At 51.2% G+C, this 27,986-nt stretch overlaps 2 protein-coding genes and 1 long non-coding RNA gene across 17 annotated transcripts in view; 1 reads left to right on the forward strand and 2 right to left on the reverse strand.

Annotated features, from left to right (window-relative positions):
• Positions 1–13,943, reverse strand: part of Camkk2 (calcium/calmodulin dependent protein kinase kinase 2) — a 43,726-nt gene extending 29,783 nt beyond the window's left edge. For 2 of the 8 annotated variants that reach the window (XR_015446229.1, XM_004843837.3), the window contains exons 1-2: positions 13,810–13,935; positions 1,068–1,563 (exon numbers count right to left, since the gene is read on the reverse strand). Coding sequence is in view for 7 of the 8 variants with exons in the window: in XM_004843837.3 (XP_004843894.2) it covers positions 1,068–1,505 (438 nt within the window). In the remaining variant the exon portion in view is untranslated. Of the gene's footprint in view, positions 1–1,067; positions 1,564–13,809 lie in introns of all 8 variants that reach the window. The other 6 variants (XM_004843835.4, XM_004843836.3, XM_021257506.2 and 3 more) reach the window with 5 other exon arrangements.
• A 106-nt stretch (positions 13,944–14,049) lies between these two features.
• On the forward strand, positions 14,050–21,045 carry LOC147822028 (uncharacterized). Its single transcript, XR_015446230.1, has 2 exons — positions 14,050–14,214; positions 19,740–21,045. It is a non-coding gene; the product is annotated as an uncharacterized LOC147822028 (long non-coding RNA).
• Anapc5 (anaphase promoting complex subunit 5) overlaps positions 18,991–27,986 on the reverse strand; it is a 33,584-nt gene continuing 24,588 nt past the window's right edge. For 5 of the 8 annotated variants that reach the window (XM_004843838.3, XM_021257511.2, XM_004843840.3 and 2 more), the window contains 6 exons: positions 27,873–27,947; positions 26,842–26,963; positions 26,250–26,357; positions 26,032–26,179; positions 19,794–19,956; positions 18,991–19,392 (listed from right to left, as the gene is read on the reverse strand). In XM_004843838.3, coding sequence (XP_004843895.1) covers positions 19,181–19,392; positions 19,794–19,956; positions 26,032–26,179; positions 26,250–26,357; positions 26,842–26,963; positions 27,873–27,947 — 828 coding nt within the window. In that variant the 3' untranslated portion in view covers positions 18,991–19,180. Of the gene's footprint in view, positions 19,393–19,793; positions 19,957–24,111; positions 24,225–26,031; positions 26,180–26,249; positions 26,358–26,841; positions 26,964–27,872; positions 27,948–27,986 lie in introns of those variants that run through there. The other 3 variants (XR_015446220.1, XR_015446222.1, XM_021257512.2) reach the window with 3 other exon arrangements.

The following is a 27,986-nucleotide window of genomic DNA, read 5'->3' on the forward strand; positions in this document are numbered from 1 at the left end:
GCCTGGCAAGAGTGAGGTCCTGAGTTCAATCCCTGGTGCCAAAAATAAAATGAAATAAAATAAAATAAAATATCAGCTATTCCTCAGAGAAAGGACTAATACCTAGAATGTATAAAGAACTCAAGAGCCGGGGACTTAGCTCAGTGGTTCCACCACCTGCCCCGCAAGCAGAAGGACCAGAGTTCGAGCCCTGGTACCAAAAAAAAAAAAAAAGAACTCAAAAAACCAGATCCCCCTCAAATTTAATGACCTAATCCAAAAACGGGCATCTGAAATGAATAGACACTTCTCAGACGAAGAAATAAATCCCATGGTGCTAGAGCCACTGTTGGGGTTGGGGGCTGTTTCTCTCAGCTGACTCAATTCTGTTATAAACCTGAACCACCCTCTAGCCCCATCACCACCAGGCCTCATTATGGCCCCACTCCAGCTAGCTGAACTCCTGTCCCTCTTTCCCTACCCTCCTGCCTCTGCCACAGGGCCTTTGCTTATGCTGTGCACCCCTTTGCACTGAGCTCTCGGCCTTCAGAATGCAGCCCCTTAGGCACACAGCCTCTTCAGGTCGGCCTGACATCGAGTCTTCTCCAATCTGACTCCTTCATTCCCTCTTCCAAGCTCCCACTACAGGCAGGCCCTGTGTGGGTGCTGGGGCCACAAGGATGAGGCAGGTGGCGGGGCTCGTGTTCTGCTGGGGGAAGAGGAGAGAGCAAAGGGGAGGGGGTCCTGTTTCTGGGAGGCAGCCATGGGAGGCCCTCAGGGGCAAGGAGCCGCCTTGCAAGACTGGGAACAGGGTTCCCGGGCAGGAGGCGAAGGCAAAGAGACAGGATCGAGCTTGGAGGTGGAGTGAGGGCCCTCACCTCGGGCAGCGACTGCTCTGTGGCCGCCTGGGTGCTCAGCCCCGCACCCCGGGCTGCACCCCTCTTGTCACCCTGGTGACCGACCCGCTCCGCCAGCCCGCTGAGCCCAGCAGCACACCAGCAGCCTCTCCTGGGGTCACCTACAGCCCCATAGCTGCACAGATCCTTCTCGGGGTCCCGAGCCCACGCAGAGACCCGGGGCCCACGCACCTGCAGGCCCGTGATGGACACGTGGTGCGACTCCACCGTGGGCCGCCGGGGCAGCCGCGGCGACAACTGCGGGGACCCGACAGGCGAGGAGGGCGGGCACGGGTCCGCGCAGCTTCCGTTCGCGGCCAGGCTGCTGCCAGAGGCCGGCGCCCCGGGGGAACGCTCCTGCAGGGACAGTTTGCGCCCCAAGAGGTGGCACCGGGGGACGTCCGGGGGGCTCTCTTGGCCATCAGCCTCCAGGGGCTGGGCCCGGGCCAGGCCGAGGCCCCCAGCGCGGCTCGGCTCACACTCGGTGACCACAAGGAAGGACTCCATGCCCAGGCGCAGGCTCAGGGACGAGAGGCCCTGCAGGGCCTCACAGGGCTTCGGGCCTTCGCTGCTGCCATCCTGGGGGGCGGCCCTGTCGCTGCTGGGCTGGCTAGAGACGCATGATGACATTGTGCGTGGGAGGCGTCATCCACCACGCTGGGGCTCTCCCATCCGGCAGCGGGGCCACCTGCAGAGAGAAAGCCCGTCACAGGGGCCAGGACAGTGGCGGGGAGGCCCCGCCATCTGCCCCTACATGGGTCTAATTCCCACCTCGGGAATTCTAGCACTCAGGAGGCTGAGGCAGGAGGATTGCAAGTTCAAGCCTAACATAGGCAACTTAGTGAGAACCCGCCTCAAATTTTAAAATAATCAAACCAGCCAGAGACGTAACTTATTAGTAGAGTGCTTGCCTAGCATGGGTGAGGCACTGGTTTCAATCTCCAGCACGGCCAAAAAAGGATTAATTTTACAATACCTGAACGTTTTCTCAATTTTGTAAAGAAACAGAAGTTGTCACACCCCCTCGGGCTGTCAACCTCTCCCTCTCCAGACAGAACATCAACCTTCGGTTCATGTCTGACAAAGCCTTCTGGACAAATGTCACAGGACCTGCTGGATCTCAAGGAGTCCATCCCTGGTTCCCAGACCAGGTGGCAGCTCTGCACCCCGGTCACACGTGCATGAGGGGTCTCTGGGAGCCAGGAAGACAGTGGGCGCTCAGGAGAGATTCTGCGGCCGAATGAGGTGACACCTCTTGGTGCCACTGTGATGGACGGGCACCGAGGGAGGTAGGGGGCAGAGAGCCTGGGCTCCCTGGGGAATCCAGCTGAGAGAAAAGGATGTCACCTCGCCATCTCAGAACAGTTCCCCCGCCAGAATTCATTCACTTATTTATTTATTTAGGGTCTCACTAAGTAGCCCAGGCTGGCCTCAAACTCAAGGTGATCCTCCTGCCTCAGCATCCCGAGAGCTGGGATCACAGGTTCCCACCACAACGCCCAGCATTCCACCAGGATTTATGGAACATCTACTGTCAGGAAGTATGGCAGAAGCCCAGTGGGAAAAGCATCAAGGAAATACCACATCCCAGCCCTGCCCTAGGCCCAATGTGGAAACATGGTCCCTGGTAAAGGAGATACCAAGCCCAAGCCAACCATGCAACACGATCCTCAGCCTTGTGAGTAGTAAGCAAAGTGCAGATTTAATCTACAGTACAACAGTTGGGCATTCCTTCAAAAAGTTAAATGTCCTTTTGTTTTTTGAGATAGGGTCTCACTATGTAGCCCAGGCTGGCCTTGAACTCATGGTGATCCTCCCGCCTCAATCTCCTGAGTGCTAGAATGACAGGTGTGTACTATCCAAAAAGTTAAATGTAGAATTAATCTAGGGCCAGCAATTCCTCTCCTAGGAATACACACACAAAAAAATAGAAAGCAGGAATCCAACAGTTCCTTGGAAACCCATGTTCATAGCAGTTCTACTCACAATCACAGAAAGGTGCAAACAGCCCGACTGCCCATGAGCGGAGGGGAGGAAAAACAATGTGGCAGAGCACACAGGGGCCATGGAAAGGGGGGAATTCTCCTCACACCACAGCGTGGAAGGGCCACAGAGACATCACTCAAGTGACACAAGCCAGACACCAGGTGAAGGCTACTGTCAGATGTCACATGCACGCAGTACCTACAACAGTCCATTCACAGAGTAAGGAGGGAGAGGAGAGGCACCCCGGTTTACAGGGAGAGGAAGAAGAGCTCTGTTTATAGGGCACAGATTTCCTCATGAGCTGTGAAAATATCTGAAGATGGGCAGTGAGGTGACTGCCATGCACGGGGTACACTTAAGGGGATTAACTATGCACCAAAAACGCTAAGCTGGTAAATATCATGCTATGTACAGTTACCAAAATGAAGAATGAAACTGAAGATGGGCGTGGTGGTGCATATCTGTAATCTCAGCACTGTGGGAGGCTGAGGCAGAAAGATTCTAAGTTTGAGGCCAGCCTGGGCAATTTAGTAAGTCGGTCTCAAAATAAAATGTTAAAAGAGGGCTGGGGGTGCAGCTCATGCAAAAGCCCCTGTTCAATCCCTAGTACTGTACTGGAACAAAGAATTCTCAAAGGCTCAAGTGCTCAAAAGCCATTCCGTCCATCAGGACCTGGGGAGTGCCCACTGCAGCTGGGCCAGGTTCCAGAGTGTCCCATGGGGGACTAGTCTCCAAGCACTTCCCTGCTCCTGTGTCCCACACCCTTGGCCATGTGCTCCAGCCCCCCAGGACAGGGAGGCTGCCCCCCACCAGGGATGCAAGCATTCCTGAAAAGAAAATTCAGCCTGGCAGCACCAGGAAAGTCAATGGGGAATTTTCTTCTTGCCAACAGAAAAACAAGTGCTTCTTGATCTCCCGCAGGCCAAGGGCACCACGCCATCCACATAGCAAGGCTGCTTTTAATCAGTCTCCCTGGCCAGCTGCAGTCCAGTGGCCTCTGGCATCAGCCTTGGCCTTCGAGGTCGAGAAGGGGAGGAAGAGGGGAGAATGAGGAGCCCCTGGGAGCCAGAAGATGCTGGGGTCCCTGGCACTGATGGAGGAGGTGGTCTGGATAGAGGGCATCTTCTCCCCAAGTGTCCTGAATGGCTCTCGCAATCTGATGTGGCTGGATATGGCAGCGTACACCTATAATCCCAGCACTCTGGGAAGCTGAGGCAGGAGGATCGCAAGTTTGCGGCCAGCCCGGGAAACTTACAATTTAGCGAAAATAAATCTCAAAGTAAAATGTTTTTTAAAAGAGCTGAGGACGCAGCTTAGTATGAAGGCCCTAGGTTTAATCCCCATTGTCCCTCCCAAAAAAGGAGAAAGCTACCAAGATTCTCCCCAGCAGAAAAAAAATCATACAAAAAGACAAGAGTTAGTGTAAGCCAGCAACTCTAACATTGCTGTGTTCTCTGCCAGGCAACCCACAGGACAGGCCCCTGCAGCAAGGTTATGGCAGGCCAAGCGTCTGATTTCAGGGGCCCAGGGACAGGGCCCAGGTACCCTGACTATTCTGCCTCCAGCCTGGGCCTGACAGTGACGGGAGGCCCTGCCCTGAGCTGCTACCCTGGCCTAGGCCACAGAAACACAGGGGGCCACCCCTGTGCCTGGAGGACCCAATAGGAGACACCAGAGCCTTCCAGCAGCAGATGGCCCGGCTGGGCAGCATTTGGCTCCTTCCTCTGCCAGGAAGCCGTGGCCCAGGCCTGCAGGAAACGCTTCCCATTTCCTGGGGCTGCACCCACCGCCTGCCACCAGCTTCTGGCCAGAGTGGCTGGGAGGGGCTGCCCCCAATCCCGGGGCTCAGCACTTCAAGCCCCCCTCATGTTCGGCTCCACAGGACAGCAGAGGGGCCCTAATACCCCCGAGGATCTGCCAAGCCAGGGACAAGTCTTTGGGATCATGGCCAAAGCCAGTCACATCCTCTCTCGCCTGGGGAAAGAGGCCTCAGGAGGCTAGAAGGAAATTCATTCTTCATTTGTTCCTGAAATGAGTGGTTACTGAAGACCTACTATGTGCCAAGGAAACAAAACAGAAAGGAAGCCTCAGTGAGGCCAGAGCACAAGCCCGGGATCTCTTGGCGGCTGTTTACGGGGACAGCAGAGGGGACAGACAACTGCAGATGGGGAAAGGTGCTCAGGAAGTCACTCCTGGAGCCCTAATCCTCAATCCCCCACGGATGGCCTTACATGCCAGGTGTGGTAGCACACCCCCATAATCCCAACACAGGAGGCTGAGGCAGGAGGATCACCACAAGGTCAAGGCCAACTGGGGGTATATCATGAGACCCTATCTCAAAAAACCAACAAACAAAACAGGAATATAGCCTTACTTGGTGAGAGGTCTGCATTGAGGTATTTTAAATTAAAATGAGACCATGAGGGTAAGCCATAACCCAACAGGTCTGGCATCCTTATCGGGAAGCAGGGGAGAAAGGAAGGAAAGGATAAAGAAAAAAAAGTGAAAAAGCAAGGAATAAATGGAAACAAAGCTTTTACACATAGGGAGGGGAGGGGTGTTGGGGAAGGGGAAATGGGATAAAATAAAATTAATTTTAAAAAAAGAAAGGGGACCTCAGACAAAGACGGCTGTGGCCATGGAGGCAGAGGCGGGTGATGCTTCCACGAGACAAGCACCACCCACGGTGGCCGGTGTCAGCAACCTCGGGGAGAGGCCTGCACCTACTCTGTCCTGCCCAAGTCTGGGCCCCAGACTTCTGGCCTCCGGAACCGAGAGACGCACAGCTCTGCTATTTAGGCCCCCGAGGCAGTGGCGTCGGCGTGGCCCCAGGACAAGGGTGCAGGGCCCCGCCCAGGGGAGCAGCTTCTCACAGCCCAACCCTTGCGGGCTGCTCCGGAACGCATGCTGGCCTAGGCCCTGAAACTGACGGGTCCCCAGAGACAACAGCCGCGCCCTGTCAGACAGCAGGAGAGCTCGGGCTGTTAGGGCCCCCAGACCACATCCCCGTCAGTCCCTAGAGCAAAGAAGGGGCAAGCAGTGACTTCTGGGTGCCATCTGGCTGCTGTCCTGTTTTGCTTGGCACACACCACGTTCAGAACTATGTAAATGAGATGCCAGTGCTTCGAGAGCAGAGAGTGCACATAAAAATCAGAATGTTAGGGCCAGGGATGTAGCTCAGTGGCACTGCACTTGCCTGGCAAGTGCAAGGTCCTGAGTTCGATCCCTGGTACCAAAAAAAAAAAAAATCAGAATGTCCAGCCTCGGGCTGGGCGTGGAGCTCAGGGACAGAGCACTCACTGGCCTGTGTCAAACCCTAGCCTTGATCCCTACCATTGGAGGTGTGGCAGGGAGTAAGCAGCATTAGAAAATTTTCCAGAATCTTTCTTTTCCAGAATCTGTTTGTCTGTTGAGACAGGGTCCCCTTATGGAGCTCACACTGGCCTTGAACTCACTCTGTAGCCCAGGCTGACCTCAAACTCATGGGATTCTCCTGCCTCGGCCTCCCAAGTGCTAGGATTACAGGCATGTGCCACCACGCCCAGCATCCAGAATCCTTGAAAAACTCAGATGCCTGTCAGCTCTGGGCAGGGACACAGGAGGAAGGCGCAGTCTTCCCTCCTCCCCACGCCTTGAGGTGCTGAGCTCAGCTGAGGGCCATGTTCCAGGCCATCTCACGGCCCAGCTCACCTGCAGGGACTTGAGCATCCCTGATGCTAGTGCTGCAGGGACAGATCACACGTCTCCTCCCCGGAACCTTCATCTCACCAATGAGCAAGCCACTCGGTCACGCAGCGGTTGTGGGAAGAGCTGAGGTCAGCTTGGGGTTTCATCTGTGCACATGTGGTGCAGGGTGGAGGCCAGGCCCCTGCATGCTGGGCCAGCATCCCACCACGAAGCCACACCCAGCGCTGCTCTGAGCTCTTCCAGAAGGATCAGCCTTCAGTGGCCGAATATTTACCCTGAATAAAGTGTAAGCTGGACCCAAATCTCCAACACCATGTGTGGTGGTGCAGGCCTATAATCCCAGCACTTGAAAGGCGGAGGCAGGAGGACTGCACCCTGTTTGAAGCCAGCCTGTGCTACACATAGTGAGACCCTGTCTCCAAAACAACACAAAAAGACAAAAACAAAACCTCTGACGAGGAGGAGCTCAGAGTCCATGCATCACCCTTCCTGGGACCTGGGCTGTGTGTGAGGGGCAGAGCAAAGCCATGCTGTCTCGGAGAGCTCAGAGACAGATAACACATGTGGGTGTGATCACCCGAGAGCACCAGATGTGGCTCTGCCTTTGCTATTTACCTCCGGACTCAGAGAACTTCCTGGGACATGCCTGGCACTCCATCTGTGCTGCTGGAGGTGGGCTGCTCTGAGGGTCAGAAGCTTGGTGGAGCTGGCTGAGTCTGCGTCCCTCAGTGAGAGGACAGTAGCTGGCCCGAGGTCTGTCGGAGGCCCTGAGGAGCTGGCCCACATCCAGCTGAGACTCAAATACAGCTGCCAGGCACCCACTGCTCTGATCAAGAGATGTGAGACCTTGGTCAGCCAGCTGGGTCTGACTCCAGGGAGGGTTTGGAGTGTTGACAAGAGCATCCCTCTTCCTATTGAAGTTAGAGCCCTGGGGACACAACTCCTGGAGTCAGCCAACCAGGAGGGAACACAGCCTCAAAGGAAACTCAACCAGAAGAGAAGAGGAGCAACGGAGAAGATGGAGAATGACGTATTTGGCACCCAGATCCAGCTCGGCCTGGAGCACATGAACTCCAGGAGTTTTTAACTACTTGAGCTAATATATTCCCATTTTTGCTTAAGCTAATTTGTGATTACTTTTTCTGTCACCTTCAAGGGTCTTGACCAACAAGTGTCACAGAGCTGACAGAAAAGCTTCTTCACTAAGCTCCCTGCAGAAGTTCAATTCCTTAGACCCTAAGGCCAAATTACCAGGAGGAAACTGAGGCACAGGGAGCCTGATGACCTCCCCAGGACCCCCAGCTACTCAATGTTTGGGAAGGACAGAGGTGTGAATGCTCACCAAACAGAAGCCAAGAAAACACTTCAGTGGTATCAAATCAAAAACCTTTAAGTAAAAAAACAAAAACCAAAAAAACCTCAAGTGACTTTAATTAAAACAATGTTTTTGGCCAGGGATTTAGCTCAGTGCCACCAAACCTGGCTTGCAAGCACAAGGTCCTGAGTTTGATCCCCTGGTACCAAAAAAATTTTTTTTGTATCTTTAACCCCACTGTGCTAACTCAACTTCTTCACCTTCCCCTGTAATCCTTTCCCATATGTATCACCTGTCACAAAATTAAACACAGAATGTGCCTGTAATTTCACATTCTTGCCAGGTGAGGTCACACGCCCATGTGATCCCAGCAGCCAGGAAGCTGAGACAGGAGGATCACTGCGTGTTCAAGGCCGGCCTGGAATACATAGCAAGCAAGACCTCATCTTTAAAAAAAAAAAAAAAAGTAATAATTCTGCGATCTTGCTTTCAAGGGTTTCAAGGGCTTGTGTCACAGCTTCTGCTTCTGCAAGCAAAGCACCAGAGGCTGTAAAAGATGCTGGGATCCAGGGAGGTGAGAGGACCTCGCCAAGGCAGCCACAGGCACAAGGCCAGGCTGGGAAGAGAACCAGGGTCCTGAGGCCTACAGCCCAGCATCCCCGGTGGTCCTAGGTGGGAACCTGGGTGCAGAGTGGGGTCTTACTGAGAGAACTTCAGACCCCACAGGCGCCCACAGAAGGCCACGTGTGAACTGGTGGCCTTGAAGTCTGGGAAGCTGAAGGAGCACTAGGGTGTGTGCTGGGCACAGCAGGGACTGGGAAGGGTAAATAGGAGCCTCTCCCTTCCTTCCACTTCTCCCACTGAATCCTCCCCCATCTGCCTACGAGTGGAAGCAAGAGGCAGGGAAAGAAAAGGAATGTGGATTTCTAACAGAGAGGAGCAGCCTTCCATGCCAACATCCCACATCCCACGGCTTGGCACCCGCAGGCATCACACCTAGCCCACCCACGGCCTCTCACCCTCTTCCCTGCCTTTTGGAAGCAATGGCCGCTGCAGCCCCTCCCTCCCTAGCCCTGGCATGAACCACCTGGTGAAACAGCAAAGAAGGCAGCTGGAAGCCTTCCCCACCTGGTCCCCCACACCTGCGCCCAGAGGGCAGGAGAAATGTCTGGGATGAACCTGCATAAAGTCTCTCTCCACCAGAGGCCCGGAAAGCAACACCCCACTGAACTTCAAAATGCTAAAGGAGCGCACACCTGTAATCCCAGCCCTCTGGGAGGCTGAGGCAGGAGGATAGCAAATTCAAGCCCAGCCTGGGCACCTTAGCAAGACCCCACTTCAAAAAAATTAAAAAAACAAAAAAGGTTGGGGTTGTAGCTCAGAGAAAGAGTCCCCCTGGGTTGGACCCACAGTACTGCAAGAGAAAAAAGAAATCCAAAGGGAAGGGGTTCCCCTCCAGCGCCCACAGAAGCACTGGTACTGGTACCATTCAAACTTCTCCCTCAGAGGGGACCTCAGCCCCACCCACAGCGCCTGCCCCAGGAGCTCAGTTCCCACTTCCAGCCCTAGGGGCAGGCAAAGGGGCAAGACCTTGGCCTCCCCCAGCCATCTCTCCTTTCTGGGTTGGAATTAGCATTTTTATCTCTGTAACTGCCATCTCTCAACTATTTACAGAAGCCAGCAGGATAAAAGAGGCAACATAAAAATAGTCGCTCAACAGCTTTCAGGATGGGGTGGGGGCGGGGGCACCACAGAACCTTCCCATTTTCCTTCTCTCTATCCAAAGGGAAAGGGTGCTAGAATTGTTCATCCTTCCCACAGACAGGTCACGGCCGCTCATCAGGGAGCCCTTAGGAGACAGAGGCCAGGTTTCAGGGTTCCTCAGTTCCCCAGATCCCTAAAGGAGGAGACTAAGTCAAAGATCACCAAGTTTCCAAGCCAGTAAAATTCAAGCCCTGGCCCGGCCTGCCTGTCACCCCTGGGCCTCCTTCCAGCCTTCCAAAATACAAGCCGGCCAAAACAGCAGAGCTCTGGCTTCTCTCTGTGCTTCAAATGTTTCATCACTGAAAAAATAATTCAGCACCAACACAACAAACACAACCAAAATTAAAAACACTGACACCCAAAATGATCCCTTCCCGTTTGCTCTGGGATGTCCCAGGCAGGGGAAACCAGAGCATGGGGACCAGATGGCCCCTCTGCAAGGCCAATGGCATTCACCAAGTTTTCAAGACAACTTTCACTGTTATGGATCTGGGATTACAGATGTGTGCCAATGCACTCAGCTACAAATCTTACTTTTCATATAAGACAACTAGTATGAAAATTACTTCCAACCCCAACATCCTGGGGAATGTGGCCTGTGCCCCATAAGAAAATGGATCCCATTTGCCAGCCCTCGGATGGAGGCCCAGAGGGCTCAGGATTGGAAGGTTCACCTGCAAACCATACAGACCCAGGGGACCTCAATTTCCTCGTCTGTAAAATAGATCCACTGTGCTCTAACCCGGAGCATGGCCACAGCATGGATCTCCACTATGGGCATGCCCAGCACCCGGGGACAGAGAACACCCCACAGACATTCCTGTGGCTGCTCTGCACACTCCCCACCTGTGAATTGGCAGGGCTAGGGCACAGGTCCTGCTAGGCTCCTCCCGAAGCTCTGTCCCCTCCCCAGTGCCCACTCCAGGCTGTGCCATCAGGAGTGATGGGCTGACTCCGAGTCTGGGAAAAGTCTCACAAAATATAAACCCATAAAAGCACAAAGGGACCTACTGTGAACAAATCAGGCTCAGTGAAAAGAAGGGAAAGGAATGACACTTGGGCTGTCCAGGGAAAACCACACCCTACAAACCACCACCTTGAGGGGATGCAGGAGGCAATGGCCTTGGAGTTAGGGGAGCCCCGAAAACCTTGCTCTAAGAACCTGGACCTTAATCGAGTTAAGAAACGTTTTCTTCTATCACACTCACTCTGCAAACAAACTGACAAAACTATGTCTTTTATTTTTTATTTTTTTTATTTTTTTAAGACAGGGTCTCCCTATGTAATCCAGGCTGTCCTTGAACTCACTGCAGTCCTTCTGACTCAAGACTCCTGAGTCCTGGGGTTACAGGCGCGCCACACCCTGGCAACAAAACCCTGTTTAAAAAGGGCCGAGGGTGGAGCTCAGTGGTAGAGTGTGTGCTTAATGTGAGTGAAGCTTTGAGTCTGATCACCATCACCGAGAAAAGGAGGAGGAAGAACAGAGGGAGGAAGAAGAGGGAGAGGAAGAAGAGAGGGAAGAAGGCCTATGAGTCTCCATTAACAGGTCAGGGAACAAGCACAGTCTGAAAAAAAACGCAATTTCTTCAAGTTCCAAAAAATAGGCCTGCTGAGGGTGCAGACTGCGTGGGCGCCCTAGCCTGCACCTCTGCTGGGTTCTCTCTCTGCCTACAAGGAACACATCTGGAAAAGACAGCTGTGGAAGGCTCACCCCGACTCAGAGGACAATGTGAATGGCATCTGCCCCAACCTCCTGGATGGCGCAGGAAATGAGGTCCCCTCATCTCCCACAGGCAGCCACAGGCAGCGGAGGAGGGGTAGGGAGGGAGGGACACTGGAGGGGACCCTGAGCAGGTTACTCAGCCTCTCAGACCTTCCATAAAACAGGTTCACAGTGAGGTGAGACTCTACAGCTCAAATTCAGATTTGAACCAAGCCAGGTCCAGTGGCAAATGCCTGTCATCTCAGCAGCTAGGGAGGCTGAGGCAGGAGGATCCCAGGTTCAAGGCCATCCTGGACAACTTAGTGAGACAACTTAGTGTCTCAAAATGAAAAATGAAAAAAAAAATGGGGATGTAGCTCAGCAGTAGGGTGTTCCTGGGTTCAGTCCCCAGTACCATAAAAAAAAAAATTGCTTTTGAGCCAAAATGTCTCAAACCTAGACTTGGCTGGGCCCACCTGCCCCCTCCCTCAGAGACATGCTCCTTCCGGGGGGAGGATCTAGAGGAAGGAACCAGGTCACCGAACAGAGTCCCCTCAGCCTCCTCATTCCAGCCCAGGCCTTCCCCTCCTGGTGCCGTCCAGTATCCACTTTTCAGCTCACCCTTCAAGGCTCAGCAGAGGACACCTTCAGGAAGGCCTCCAGGAGTCACACCCCAAGGGCCTCCTCCAGAACTCCCACTGATCCTGCTTCCCCCTTCCCTGGCACCCACTGCTCTCGTGCTTCTCAGCAGTGGCACTACTGACATTCAGGACAGGGCCACTCTCCAGGCTGGGCACTGGCCCACTCATGGGGCTCTGGGCAGGCCTGGTTCCTGCTACCAGAAGCCAGGAGCGCTTAGCATCGCTGTGACAACTGCAAGTCACCCCTACACTTTCCCCACCCCCAGATGGGAGCCACTGCATAGTTATATTTGGCTCCCGAGGCACCAACAACCTGGGTCCAGAGACAGGAAGGGTGGATCAGCACCCTTCATGCTCAGATCTGGGTGCTGTTTAGTAAACGAGCCTGGCCCCTCAAGAGGCCCAGTGCTTGCTCAAGAAGGTGGCAAAGCACAAAGGCTCAGGGCCAGCAGCATGACCCGGGGCACGTGATTTAACCTCTCTGAGCCAAATCCCAGCGACACCAAGGATGGTGTGACTCTCATCCCCTCACATCCGCTGGGGAGCACTGTGACAGGCATCCAGGGACACGATGCAGACAGGGTGGCACCCATCTGGCACACAGCGAGAACTCGGTAAATGATAGGAGGGTCGCTCAGCGCCACAGGGCAAGCTCAGCGTGCTCAGGCCCTGGGTTCAAGCCCCAGCACTCGCCATCAACAAAGTCCATTATTAACTCTTCTTTTGGTACCGAGGATCGAACTAGGGACCTTGCACTTGTGAGGCAGGCGCCGGAACCACTGAGCTAAATCCCTGGCCCAAACACTTTTATTATTCCAGGTGCAGGCTCTCTGCTCGCTTCCTGTACAGGAAGGTTTATGGAGCGCGGAGAGGGTGGCTGGGACTCACCCTACACTGTTGTGGGGTGGTTCGGGAAGAGTGGCAGTCCCCGCTTCTTCCACGGAACAAAGAGCCTTGGGGATGAAGCTACCCTCCTGTCCCTCCTCTTAGAGCGGGTGGAGAAATCTGCAGCACTGCCCTAGGGCACCCAAAGTTTCTACTCTAGGACTTTGGGAACCAAAGCCCAGGGTGAGGAAGATGAAACCGTCTTTAGGGAGGCGACGCGGCGTCCCACCCCGAGGGCACCGCCTCTTCCCCATCCCGCTCCATCCTCTGCATGGGCTGAGGTGCCACCTTTTCAGCACCAAATGACAGCAGCCGGGGAGGCAGGCTGGCAGAGGTGTGAAACACCCCGCTTCCCAAACTAGGCATCCAGGGCGTGGAGAGACGCCGTGAGAAGCTCCCGGCCAGCGGACCCGGTGGCGAGCCGGGCTGGGCCCAGCGTCCGAGGCAGACGGAGGACGCCAGCCGGGAAGGAAGGCGCCGCTCGCTGCAGCCCCGGAGCAGATTTAGGTCAAAGGGACCCAGCCTGCCTGTGAGGTCCCAGCTGAGGGAAGGCGTGGGTAGGGGCGGTTGCGGGGGACTGGGAGGCTCCGCTCTCCCGCCCGCGTTCCGGTCTCCCCACCTGTAAAACGCGAGGGGTGGGCCCAGCCGCCTCCGAGACCTGGGTCCGCGCCAGCCCGGGGACCTCGGCCCCCAACTCCGGGACCGCCCTGCCTCGGCCTGACCGCGGCGGCCGAGGACGCAGGGAGGGTAGGGGAGCGGGTCGCATCCCTGCACGTGGCGGGGCGCGGGGCGGCGCACGTGGGTCCCCAGCTGAGGGCGCTCGGGCCGGGCTGGGCTCGGAGCTCTGTCAGCGGCCCCACGGTGGAGGTCTCCGCCCCGGGCGGGGGAGAGGGCGAGGGCGCCCCGGGCCTCGGCGGCTGCGTCCCCGCCCGGGCCCGGCCACTGCCCGCTCACCTGGGCTCCACGCTCCCCGGCTCCGCGCCCCCGGCTGCGCTCGGCTGGTTCGGCACGGCCGCGCACTCCTCTCCGCTGCCCGGGCGGGCGGGGTGCTGGCGGCGGGCAGGGAGGAGCCGCCCGCCTCGGCTCGACGCCCGCCTCGGGCTGCACGCGGATTGGTGCGGGCGGTGCGCGCTGTGCGGCGAGAGGCGGGGCTGGGGAGTTGGGTGGGCGGGGGAGTGGGCGGGGCGCGCCTGCGGAGACCGAGAGGGAGGGCTCGCGACTTCGCCAGCGGCGCACACCTGCCGCGCCCTCTCCAGACGGCTCGCTTTGTTTAGCGGAACTGGGGACTGGAGGGCGGCGGTGGAGCGGCAGGAAGTTCCCCCAGCCAGCGGGGAAACCCAGGATCCCGCCTCGGGCCAGGTTAGTGCCCTGGCGCCCCGCACTGGAGGCAGGGGGAATTTCGTGGGCACCCCGTAGGTGCTGTGGATCTCCACATGCCTTCTCGGGTGCTGGTCGCGCAGTACATCACGTACTTCCCTGGAGCCTCAACTGGGTTTCGTCTCCCAGCTGGGTAACAGCGGACAGAGGGTCAGGAGACTTGGGGGCTCCCTGACCCGGCGGCCTTATCAGGCCACCCAGACCTGGGTGTCACCTCAGGGATGTCTCCTGACCCTGCCAGACAGCCAAAGGGGAATCTAGGGTCAAGCGCCACATTAAAGGTTGAAAGCCCTCTGGTCGCGCTCCTCTGGTATTTCCAGGCTGAAGAGCTCTCACAGAGGTTCCGGGAGTCGGTGACAGATATTTCCAATGAGATGACCGCCTCTTCTCAGGTTACCAACATTCATGCATGCCTTTGTTGGTAATAGCAAAACCTGAGAACAACCTGCGCGTTTATCGGAGAAATAAGTAAATGAAATTCCGTATATTCATTTGAAGGAGTGCTTAACAACGACCAAACTAGACCTGGTGGCTGTAATCTCAGCACTCGGGAGGCTGAGACAGGAGGACCTCAAATTCAAGTCCAGCCTGGACATTTTAGCGCTTTAGTGAGACCTTACCTCAAAATTTAAAATAATAAAGGGGTGGGCATGGCTCTGGGTCGAATCCACAGTAGTGAAAAAAGAAAAAAATCCAAACCTTAGGCCAAGGTTCACCTCCTCCTAGAAGTTTTCTGAGATGTTGTGACCCAGGCCTTCCTGAACCCTCCTTTCTGATCTCCTGAGTCAGATACTATATATACAGTCTTATCTTCATTCTCTCTCCTTCTTGGTCCACTCCCCAGTAGCAGGGATTGAACCAGAGCCTGGCCCCTCAAACTAGTGATCCTCCTGCCTAGGACTCCCAGGGCACTGAGGCTACAGGCATCCACAACCACACCCCTTATACTTTGCTGCTTCCTCAGGGTTTTCCTCTTGCTTTGTGGTTCAGGGATGGGGACCCAGGTTCTAAGCTCCACCTTCAGCCCACTCACAAGTTCGGCTATAACTCTCTGGGATCCACATCCACAACATTCATGTACTCTTAGTGACCATGACTTTGGAGTCTGATGGACTCAGTTCAAAGCCCAGAGTTATTGAGCTGGGGTGGGTGGCGCATGCCAGTAAGCCCAGGACTCAGGAGGCTGAGGCAGGAGGATGGCCATCAGTTCGAGGCCAGCCTGGGCTCCATAGTGAGTTTAAGGCTAGTCTTAACTACATAGCGAGACCTGTCTCAAAAATAAAAACAAAAAGCCCCGAGTTACCAGCTCCGTGGGCTCAGGGTGACTTGAACTCCCCTAGTTTGGTTTCATCACCTATCAAATTCAGATAATAGTACCTCACTCCTGGGCTTGGCATGGGCTTTAAATACAACAGTGTGTGTAAAGGAGTTAGCTAAGAGCCTAGCACATAAGTGCTCAATGGTGCTAGCTATTAATATACTTAGCTCTGAGCTAGAAACCCATCCATCTCTGCGCCTTTCTTCTTACAGTGAATCAGAACAGAACAAAGAAAGAATATCCTAATTACTGTCACTGACATGGAGCCTCTCTTCCGACAGGAATCTTCCCACATAAGGGAAACATTTTCTTACTTAAAAATTAGCTTTGTTTTTGAGTTTGTTCCTCCAGGAACACTAGAAAAATCCTGTTCTAGTCAAACAGATCTTGTTGTCCTGACAACAGATTGCCAGGAAAATAAGTAAACAAAGCTTCAGAATCTTATTTTTAAAGAAAACTTTGAATAGTACAAGGGAGGGGGCTGAAATGTCAGATTTTAAAATGATCTCACAGCTAGGATGGCGTCATCATCGCCTGCCAGGGCTCTGCCCTTCCTAACTGGGCTGTTCTGGGCCCACACCTGGTGTTCACAGGAAACTTCGACCTCCCCAGCCCAGAGTACCCAGAATGGAACAGCAGGATGATTAACCTCACCAATAATTGCGATCCGATCAAGTGAATTCTTTCCCATTGAGCAGAACAGAATGACAACAGCAAAAAACCCCCCAAAAAACGGAGCACAGTGGTGCACGCCTGTAATCCCAGCACTGGGGAGGCTGAGGCAGGAGGATCACTGTGAGTTCAAGGCCAGACTGGGGCTACATAGTGAACTGGAGGCCAGCCTGGACTACATATCAAGACTCTGTCTAAAAAACAAATAAATAAAACTTATAAAAAAGTGTAAACACCCAAAATGTCAAGACAAAATTTACAACACTTGGAAAAGGTAGAAATATTCCAGTTACACAGGTGAATGTATCCTGGTAATAGAGGGCAGGCTTCGAAGCGCATCCCGAAGGAGGTTCTAGGGCCCAGCTTCCTCCCCCATCTAACGGGGATGCCATTGAGCTTCCAAGCGCTGGGTACTTGATAAATGAAACTAGTCTGAAATGTTTGACAGGCTGAAAATATCCCTCCAAATATTACAGTACTTTTAGAATTCTGGGAGCAGGCAGCGAAATACAACTCTGCAGTCTGCTGCTTGTGTAACCTGTACAGGGCCTTTACCTCCTGCCCAAGTTTCTTCATCTGTTGAGTGGAATTAATGCCATCGCCCACCTTTCCGCATCCTCGAGGAGGTGAAATGTGTTCATGTATGCAAATTACTTCCAACAGGGCCTCTGGAAATACCAGTACTGCCATTCGCCCAGGGCAGGACACCCCGAACCAGCTGGGCAGGGTCCCCTCCAAGCCCCTCAGGCAGGCGGACGCCTTGCTCTTCTAAAGTTTGTTAGCAACCAAAGGCTCACTGGCTGAGAAGCTTCAACCGTCTTCTCACCAGACCTTCTCATGTAGAGAGATGACCAGTCCTTCCCCTGCACTAAGCCCCGTCATTCTTCCATTGGTCACTGTCTTCTCCCACCAAATGCTTTACCAGAGGGAAGCCGGTCAGCTGTCACCCCGTAGTAGAGTTCTGAGGTCACTCTGACAGCTCCATGATCTATCTGACCCACTGTCCCCTCTGAAGGTGGCCCAGCCAGCAAGCTGAAGGGACAGGGCGCAGGGACCCACACACCACTTCTGTTTGCCTGGATTCAGGCCCTGCCTCCCTGAGATGGACCCTGGGGGCTATGTGGGTGGCTCTGTGATCCCAGGGCCCCAGGGGCTATTTCTGGTGCTGTTTGCATTTTGGTGCAGGGCAGTGAACCCAGGTCCCTGCTCACTGAGCTACAGCCCAGCCAACATTCTTGGTTAACAGAAGCATCCCATTTTGGTTCAGCACTGGGCCAGCCCTCAGGAATCCCTGGTTTGATCCTGGTCAGGACTGACGCTTTCTGGTGTGAATGTTGACATCTTGGGAGCAGCCAATGCTCTGGTCCATCTCTCTTCTTCCGTGCAGCAAGTGTTTGTGGAGCTTCTTAGATGGGAAGGTTCCATACCACAGATCAGAAATGACATCCAGGCTTGGGGTGTGCTGCTGTCAAATGCAGCTCAGCATGTTAGGCCTTGGACCCAATCCCCAGCACCAAATGGAAGGAAAAAAAGACATCAGAGGAGAAAATATGTTTGCCTTACTGTTGCCTAGGCTAGCCCCAAACTTGTGACTCTCCCGCCTCAGCCTTCTGAGGAGGTGGGACTATAGGCATGGGGGACCACACCCAGGTTCACCCATGGTTCTTAAACATCAATACACCCACCAGGCATGGTGGTGCACACCTGTAACCTCAGCACTTGGGAGGCTGAGGCAGGAGGATCGCTCTGAGTTTGAGGCCAGCCTGAACCACATAGCAAGACCCTGTCTCAAAAAACCAGACCAACACACCCATTAGTTTCCCATCTCTACACTGTGGCTACTTTGCAGAGCAGCTGTCGGGCCAGCGATTGTGCCAGAAATGGATGAGTTACTTTTAGTCCTACAAGAGCTCTGAAGGGGAAATGCTTCTCATTACAAAGTTCTATGTAATGGAGAAAGAGCCAGTGAGGGATGCAAAGTGTAGCTCGTTCCTCTTTCTACATAAGGACTCTTTGGGGACCCCTGCTCTTCGGGCCTGAAACACAGGGGTTTTCTGTAAACACTTACTGGCCAGAAACTTATTTTTTTGGTACCGGGGATCGAACTCAGGACCTTGCACTTGTGAGGCAGATGGCAGAACCACTGAGCTAAATCCCCAGCCCTTGTTTTCTGTTTTATTTTTTTAATTTTGTGAGACAGGGTCTTGCTATGTAGTTCACCCTAGTCTTGAACTAAGCATCCCAGTCTGGCTTCAAACTCATGGCAATCCTCCTGCCTCAGCCTCCTGAGTCCTAGGCTTGCAGGCATATGCCACCATCCTGGGTTTTTGCGGGGGTTTTTGATACTGGGGATTGAACTCGGAACCTTGCGCTTGCAAGGCAGGCGGTGGAACCACTGAGCTAAATCCCCAGCCCTATTTTTTGGGTTTTTTTTTTTGGTACTGGGGATCGAACTCAGGTCCTTTCGCTTGCAAGGCAGGCGGTGGAACCACTGAGCTAAATCTCCGGCCCGTCTTTTTTGGTTTTTTGAGACAAGGTCATGCTATGTAGTTCAGACTGGCCTTGAACTCCCTATGTATCCCAGGGTACCCTAAAACTTAAAGCGATCCTCTTGCCTCTGCCTCCTAGTGCTGGTATTACAGGTGTGGGCCACCACACCCAGCTTAGCAGCTGTAAATTAACACAAGGTTGGTATCCTTTGCTACCAAAAAGAAAGAGAAGGGAGAATAAAATGAGTATGTACTTACTAGCAACAAAGCAAGACAGACTGATCAGAAGAGAGTTTACTGACAAGACAAATGGGGTGGTACAGACCCGCCATCAACAGGGAGGCAGGGGCAGGGACAAGTCCAAAGCCTCATCCTCTGCAGTGGCCGCAGGGACAGTATCCAGAGGTGGTTTATGAGGGGCACCCACATCCTCCCTAGAGGTGCTTTATCGGGGGCACCTAAGTCCTCCCTAGAGGTGGTTTATCAGGGGCACCCCATGGGAGGGCAGCTCCTGATGCAGCTGCCGGAAGAGCATAGCGCATCTGTTCCTCTCCTGGGTCTTCCCCAGGGCATGGTAGAGTCTGGCCTGGAAGTAAACGACATCCCGGATGCGCTCTTTGCAGTCGACCTTTGCAAAATAGTTCTTGGCTTCATTGAGGTTCTCGATGGCGGCCTCCAGAGCTGACAGAGTGGGGAGACACCGCATACATGTTACTCAGCACTTCACACTCGGTTTTCCAAACCTGATAATCTCATTTTTATATCGCAGAAGGAGACGCTTTTACATTCCCTGTTCTTTAAGAGTTGAAATAACAAACTACGGTAAGGTATTTATAAGGCATTCAGTCTGGATTATTAGCCCAGGACCTGGCTCTATGGGGTTAAAATAAGCATTCATTTGCCCTCAACTTCCTGCTGAGGATGCTGTGAAGCACTTTAAACACTGCATGAGATTTAACATGTATTTGTGAACCCTCAGAACTCAATGATGCCCCCAACTGAATGTCTTTTCTTCTTCTGGCTCCTAGACATGAGCAGCTTTCAGCACAGTGCTGCCTAATGACACACGCATGGCTCCCTACCTTCTGCTCTCTTCGGAGGCTCGTAGGAAGCTGCCGAGGCCACCTGGCACTTGGCCACCAGGAACATGGCCCGGCCCTTGTCAAGGATGGCGCCGTCAGCCAGGATGGGCTCGATGGCCATGTGGAGGAGGGTCAAGGCCTGTTCCGGGATTCCCAGGATGAGCTGCAAGAGAAACATCACGGCCCTCACTGTTCCACCCACTGCCCGCCAGCAGCAGCACCTGCCTTTCTGCCTGTCCTGCCTCCCTGAGCAGCCACGTGTCCCCTGGCACAGACTGCATGGCCGTGGGCATCACCCCCTAAGGAGCAGAATGTGGGCGATCTGATTTTAGGCTGTGGGTTTTGAGAGAGGATCTCACTATGTAGCCAGGGTGGCCTCAAACTTGTGATCCTCCTGCCTCAGCCTCCCAGGTGCTGGGATCACAGGCACGTGCCACCATGCCAGGCTGACACTCTGATTTCAGACCACAACAGATATAGTAGGGAATGGTTATTCATGCTATGAAAAAGCGATTTTTTTGTCTTTAGGCCCTAAATTCAATCCCCAGTACCACAAAATACACACCACACACACACACACACACACACACACACACACACACACACACACACGGGAACCAAAATGGTACGCTAGGGAACAACTTTTTAGTACAAAAGTGAGCAGTGATGAAGGAATTGAAAGACAAAAAACATATACAGAAACAAATTTGGGCCAGGGAATTCAGAGTATGTGTGGCCCTTGGGTTTGATCTCCAATATAGCAAAATAAATAAATACATAAATAAATAGAATGAAATCAAGCAAAGGTCATTTTCTGATCACAGGAAGTGAATTTAAAAATCAACAACAAAAGGAAGTTTAAGGACCCCAAAATATCTCAAAATTAAAGAACACGCCCTTAAATACCCAAAGGAAAACTGCAAGGCAAATTAGAAAATCCTTTGAGTTATATATAAAAATACAACATACACAAAGACTTATGAAACTTATGGGATGAAATAAAAATTTACGGGATGCAATTCTCAGGGAAAATTAGAGCTGTAAAAAAAACCAAGAAAATTAGAGCTGTAAAGGCATATGTAACAAGACGGATGATCTCAAATTAATAGCTAACCTTCCACTTGAAAAGAACTAGAAAAAGAGGGCCGGAGATTTAGCCCAGTGGTTTCTGCAGCCTGCTGCACAAGTGCAAGGTCCCAAGTTTGATCCCCGGTACCAAAAAAAAAAAAACTAGGAAAAGAACAAACCCAAAGCTAACAGAAGCAATGAAATAATACAGATTAAAGGGCAGATAAACAAAATAGACAACAGAAAAGCCACAGAATCAATAAAAATAAGTTTGTTGTTTGGAGAGATTAGGAAAATTGACAAACTGTGAGTCAGACTGACCAAGAAAAAAAGAGACAAGACTCAAATAACTAAAATCAGGAATAAAGTGGGGACTTACCAACAGCCTTACAAAAACAAAAGGGATTATATAAGAATACTTCGAGGGCCGGGGCTTTAGCTCAGTGGTTGTGCTGCCTGCCTCACTAGCACCATCCAAGCTCAAGGACCTGAGTTCGATCCCCGGTACCAAAAAAACCCAAAAAGAATACTACGAATATTATGTGCCAACAAATTGGAATAGATAAAAACGGAGATTTCTAAAGATCTACCAAAACTGTCTTAAGAACAAGTAGAAAATCTGAATAGACCTACAGCAGGTCAAAAATAACTTGAGAGGGGGGACACTTCCTAATTCATTTAGTGCCATTATCACCTTAAGCCAAAGCCAAACAAAAGATATCACATGAAAAGTAGAGTGAGCTGGGGATTTAGCTCAGTGGTTCCACCCCCTGCCCCACAAGCATAAGGACCCAACTTTGATCCCCAGTACCAAAAAAAAAAAAAAAAAAGTACAGATTGATATTCTTCATGAATATAGACAGAAAAATCGTGAACAAAATGCTGGCAAACCAAGTCCAGCAGTAATTGTATGTGTGTGTATGCACATGCGTGTGTATAGAACCCAGGGCTTTTGCACTAAGCTACATCCTCGGCTCCTTTTAAATTTCTTGAGACAGGATCTTGCTAAGTCAGGCTGAAACTTGTGATCCTCTTGCTTCAGCATCCTAGAGTGCTGGGATTATAGCTGTGCACATGATGCTCAGCCAGCAGCACTGTTTTGCTCTTTGTTGTTGTTGGGTTTTTTTTGACACAGGGTCTTATAGTGCAGGCTGGCCTCAAACATGCCAATCCTCCTGCCTCAGCCTCCCCAAGTCCTGGGATCACAGGTGTACACCACCACACCTGGCTTCCAGCAGCACTGTTAGAAGGATCATATATCATAACAATGTGGGATTCATCCCACTAATGCAAGGTCTTTCAATATATGAAAATCAATCCATGTAATATACCATGTTAATAAAATGGAGGGAAAACGCAACACAGGATGATCTGATACAGAAAAGGTATATGACAAGATCCAATGCCCTTTCATGACAAAAACACTCAAACTAGATACAGAAATTCCTCAATACAAAGGGCATCTATGAAAAAACCCAGGGTTCACATCGTATTTAATGATGAAAGGCTAAAAGCTTTCCCACTAAGGTCAGGAACAAGACAAGGAGGTTGACTCTTCCCAAAACTGTACTAGACTTCCCCAACCAATCGGGCAAGAGAAAGAAAGGGCACTTAAATGGGAATGGAAAAGCAGGGGGTGCAGATCAGTGGTAAAGGGCACACCAAGCATGCACCAGGCTCTGGGCTCCAACCCCAGCACCAAAAGAAGAGAGAGACAAAGAGAAGGAGAGACTGAGGGAGAGGGAGAGACAGAGGGAGAGGAACAGGGAGGGGGAGGGGAAGAAGAGGGAGACAGAAGCAGGGCATGGTGGTACACATCTGTAATGCCAGCACTTAGGAGGCTGAAGCAGGAGGATCACTGTGAATACAAAGGCAATTATGGGCAACAAAGGCAAGGCAGGGGGCATCATAATCCCAAACTTGGAACTATACTATAAAGCTACTGTGATAAAAAGCATGGTATTAGAAAAAAACAGACCTGAGGATCAGTGGAACAGATTGGAAGATGCAGAAACAACTCCAGACACACTCAGCCACCTAGCCACCTTATCTTTGACAAAGGAGCCGAACACCTTCACTGGAAGATAGCCTCTTTAATAAATGGTGCTGGAAAAATTGGCTTTTCACGTGACAAAGATTAAAACTAGACCCATCTCTTTCACCATGCACTAAACTGAAATCAAAATGGATCAAAGATCTAAATATTACAGAAACATGTGGGCCAGGGACTCAGCTCAGTGGTTCCGGCACCTGCCTCACAAGCGCAAAGTCCCCGAGTTCGATCACCCATACAAAAGAACAGAAACAATCTGCTGGAAGGTAGAACAGATAGAACTCTCAGACACTGGTGTAGGAAAAGACTTTATGAACAAAACCCCGATTCCATACGAAATATCACAAAAAAAAGTAACAACTGGGACCTCATCTTACTAAAAAGCTTTTGCACAGAAGAGAAACCCCCAACAGAGTGAAGAGACAACCCCCAGTGTGGGAAAAAAATGTTGCCAGCTGTTCCTCAGACAAAGGACTAATATCTAGAATAAAAAACTTTCAAAAAAATCAGACCCCCCCCAAATTTAAAAAACTCAATCCAAAAATGGGTATCTGAAATGAATAGACACTTTTCAGATGAAGAAGTAGAAATGGCAAATAAATACATGAAAAAATGTTCAACACATCACTGGTCATTCGAGAGATTAAAACAACACTGAGAGTCATCTCACTTCAGAAAGAATGGCCACTATCAAGAAATCAACCAGTAACAAATACGTGCACAGCTGTGGGGAAAAAGGAACCCTTTTCCACTGTTGGTGGGAGTGCAGACTTGTGCGACCACTGTGGAAATCAGTGTGGAGATTCCTCAAAAAATTAAAACTAGAGGTTCCATTCAACCAACCTATTCCCTTTCTTGGTATCTTCCTGAAAGAATTAAAAGCAAGTGATATATGCACATCCATGTTTACAGCGCCATGATGTGTAATAGATGAAGCTTGGAAACAGCCCAAATGCCTATCAACCAACAAATGGATTAGGGCCGGGGATTTAGCTCAGTGGTTTCGCTGCCTGCTGCGTAAGCGCAAGGACCTGAGTTCGATCCCCAGTACCAAAAAAAAAAAAAAAGGGATAAAGATGTGGGTTTTTTATACAATGGAGTACTACTCTGACATAAAGAAGGACGACCTTGAGACATTTCTAGCTAAATGCATGCACCTTGAGACCATACTCTTTAAGTGAGATAAATTGAACACACATGTTTAAATACTGAATTGTTTCTCTGGTGTGAGAAACCAGAAGTCGGGGCTGGGAATTTGGCTCAGTGGTTCCACCATCTGCCTCGAAAGCACAAGGTCCTGAGTTCAATCCCTGGTACCAAAAAAAAAGAAACCAAAAGTTGAAATAAGGACTAAAATGTACAATAGACATTGGGAAATGGGATGAAAACGTTCAAATGAGAAGGGAATCAGGGGAGGGAGGAGCGGGGAGGGAAAGGACGGGACAAGAAAAAGACAGAAAATCGAACAAAAAATGGAAATAAAGCTTTTGTATATAAGGAGAGGAAGAGGTGTCAAAGTGGGGGATGGGGAAAAAAAGAAACAAGATATATCCTATACAGGTACAAATTCCCTATGATGAATGTTATCATTATGTAGATCTAAAATGTACCAATAAGTGTTTTTGCATTAAAAAAAAATTAACAGGGCCAGGGACTTAGCTCAGTGGTTCCACCACCTGCCTCTCAAGCACAAGGTGCCAAGTTCAATCCCCGATACCAAAAAAAAATTTTTTTTTTTTTTTGGTACTGGAGATCGAACTCGGGTCCTTACACTTGCACAGCAGGCAGTGAAACTGCTGAGCTAAATCCCCAGCCCCCCAAAATTTTTTTTAATAAAAATAAAAAATAAAACAATGAACAATTCCTGGAGGAACATACACAAATGGCCATGAAGGACAAAAAAAATGCTTGCATCACTGTCCTTAGGGAAATCAATATAAAAACCACAAGGAGACACCACAAAAAATAAGCTTTGGCAAGTCTGTGGCAAAATCAGAGCCCTCATCCGCTGTAGGTCAGAATATAAAATGCAGCAGCCACTAGGAACCAATGAGCAACGTGTGCTGAAAATGGTGTGCCCGTGCCTAGAGAAATGGCACAAGATCATCCTATGACCCAGCAACCCCATGCTTAGGTACCTGCTCGAGAATGGAAACAGGTATTCAAAGAATATCTTTCCAGTGACAGCAGGCAGAAGGTAAACACCCCAACATCCACCATCTGACACAAGATGTGGCCGCCTGCGGAGTAGGGTGGGACCCAGCCACTAAAAGGCGGGGCTCTGATCGAGTCACACAGCCTGATGTGAGAGACAGAAGCCAGACTCAGGCCCTCCTGCAGGATCCGGCTTATCCTCGGGGGCCTAGGACAGCAGCTGGGGAGTGGCTGCCTCAGGGAATGGTCTCCTGAGTAATGAAACGCTCTGGAATCAGAAGGTGACCCGCGTGTGCAGCATTGTTAATATTATCAAAATCGCCAGACTGGGCACTTCAAAATGGTTAAAATGGTACATTGTATAGTACATTAACTTCATTTTCTTTAGGAAAGGAAAGAATCCCTGGGGGATCTGGTAAGGTGCAGCTCTGCGCAGTGGGGAGCAAGAGGACCAGGGCCTTCTGGGGACCAGGCCATTGGGCCAGGAATAAGCAGAGTCCGTTCCTTTGGGACCTTTACCCCGGAAGAAAGACAACAAACATAAAATATGATCTGATGTCCAAATTATCAGGGCTGGGGGTGTAGCCCCTGTAGAGCAACTGCTGGCACCACAAAAACAAAAGCAACCTCTCAGTGCACACCTGGTTTCCTCTTCTTTCCTCACAGCCCCTTGTTGCCCCATCAAGTGTGGCTCCGAGCTAATCACTACCACAGTTCAGGTCCTCGTGATGGGCAAGGCCCTTACTGACCGCACAGGACTGCTGGGAAGAGGACTGCTCGCCCACTCCCCTGCCACCCAGGAAAGCTCGGCACTGCCCATCTCAGAGCCACACTCGAGCATGAACATAGGCATGCAGGCAGGCAGGCAGGCAGGCAGGCAGGCAGGCAGGCACGCAGCCAGGCATGCAAGCAGGCAGGCACGCAGCCAGGCAAGCACGCACGCACGCACGGAGATGGCCTTACCTGAGCGAAAGCCAAGTTGAGCACGGTCTCAGAGGCCAGGTACTGCAGCCGGTACTCCTTGGACAGCGCCAGTGCCTGCAGCAGCACAGGCATGGCGATGGTTGGGGATGCCGAGCGCCAGTACAGCTCGGCCACGGACAGCAGGACGCTGGCGACAGGAGGGAGGCGTGAGGAGCAGGACCTGCGACAGCGCCGCCAGCCACACAGGGGCACCTTACCTAATGACCATCTCCGTGTTCTTCAGCTTCTCGCAGTAGCTCAGCAGCTTCTGCAAGAGCTTGTGTGCCTCAGACATTTGGTTCTGCGCTTGGAGCACGACCGCTTTTCTGGGACAGAAGCACAACACACACAGCAGTTACACTCATGTCCACAGGTGCTTTGCAACTTTGGGGCGAAAACCTCATTTCCTTGGTTAAACTGCAGCCTCGAGAGGGGAAAAATGCCTCATTTTTGTTTTAAAAGACTGTACAGACAGGCACACATCTGCATGTGAGGGAAAAGTCGGGAAATACAGCTATCAGAATATCAGTGACCGGAGCCGGGGATTTAGCTCAGTGCTGCCGCCTGCCTTGCAAGCGCAAGGTCCTGAGTTCAATCCCCAGTACCAAAACAAAAAAGGAAAAAAGAGTATCAGTGAGCATCTCTAAAAGATATTTATTTTCTTCATTCTGCTCTGTAATTTATTCCCTGGATAGAAAAGTTTTTTCCTAAACTAATGTAAAGCGAATACACACACAAAGCAAATAAAAAGATAGTAAAAGTATAGCTATTTAAGAGCTATTTCACTCCAGACTTTCCCATGTGTCTTACCTGTATACGCCTTCTATGCTGTTGAGCGCTGTGATCCCGGTAACAAGGGAGTCGGCCAGATGGAATTTGCCATCGTTCATTGCTCTGTCAAACTGGATTTTTTGATCACACAGCATCCATAACTGATAAGGAAAAAAAAAAAAACAAGTACAAAATGGCAAATGTTAACACTATTATTCAATGGACATACAAAAGTATTCTGGCTTGCTTAGCAAATAGCCTTATCACAATTCACACACATTCTTTTTTGTTGTTGCTGTTGTTGTTGTTCTATTATTGAAACTAACAAACTGATTCTTTTTTTGAGAAAGGGTCTCGCTATGGAATGCAGGCTGGCCTTGAACTCACGGTGATCTTCCTGTCTCAGCCTCCTGTGTGCTGGGATCACAGGCATGCACCACACTTGACTCCTTTATTTTTTTGAGATTGAAAAACTTACTGATTTCAAGCATGTGAAAAAGCATGGAGAACAAAGCAACAAATACCTGTGTGGTACCCAGCAACTTTACCACCTCACATTTTGCTTTATTTACTTGATACTCTTAGATACTGCTGCTGTTCTTTGCAAGCTCCATCTCCTCACTTTTTCCACAGCAAGCACTCAATTTGGTGTTTGTCATCCCCTCAAAGGTCTTTTATTCTTTTCAACACATATACTCATCCTTAAACAATATATAATATAAGCCTGTATGTTTTTAAATTTTTAAACACTGTATGATTCCTTTGACAACTTCCTTTTCATCTCAGTGTTAGTTCTCTGAGAGAAGACTCTAAAATATCCTGCTTTATTGTAGAAAAAAGTATCTTTTCAAAATAAACCCATGACAGGTGTGGTGGCACATGCCTATAATCCTAGCACTCATGAGGCTAAGGCAGGAGGATCACCATGAGTTCAAAGCCAGCCTAGGCACACAGTGAATTCAAAGTCAGCCTGAACTACACAGTGAGAGCCTCTCTCAAACAAACCAAAAACAAACCAACCAACCCCCTAAAAGAAAGAAATCCATGTCATTTGAATGGGGGGCGGTTACCTGGGCATGCTGACTATTAGGTGGAAATCGTTCCTTCAAGTGTTTTAATACTTCGGAAGCAGCAGCAAAACAGCCCTGAAATAGAAGGACATCTGACTCGCACAACTGTGTTAA

The sequence above is a fragment of the Heterocephalus glaber genome, unplaced genomic scaffold, assembly GCF_053883595.1.
Source record: "Heterocephalus glaber isolate CG9 unplaced genomic scaffold, H.glaber_assembly_v1.0 deba00001687, whole genome shotgun sequence".
Classification (NCBI taxonomy): domain Eukaryota; kingdom Metazoa; phylum Chordata; class Mammalia; order Rodentia; family Bathyergidae; genus Heterocephalus; species Heterocephalus glaber.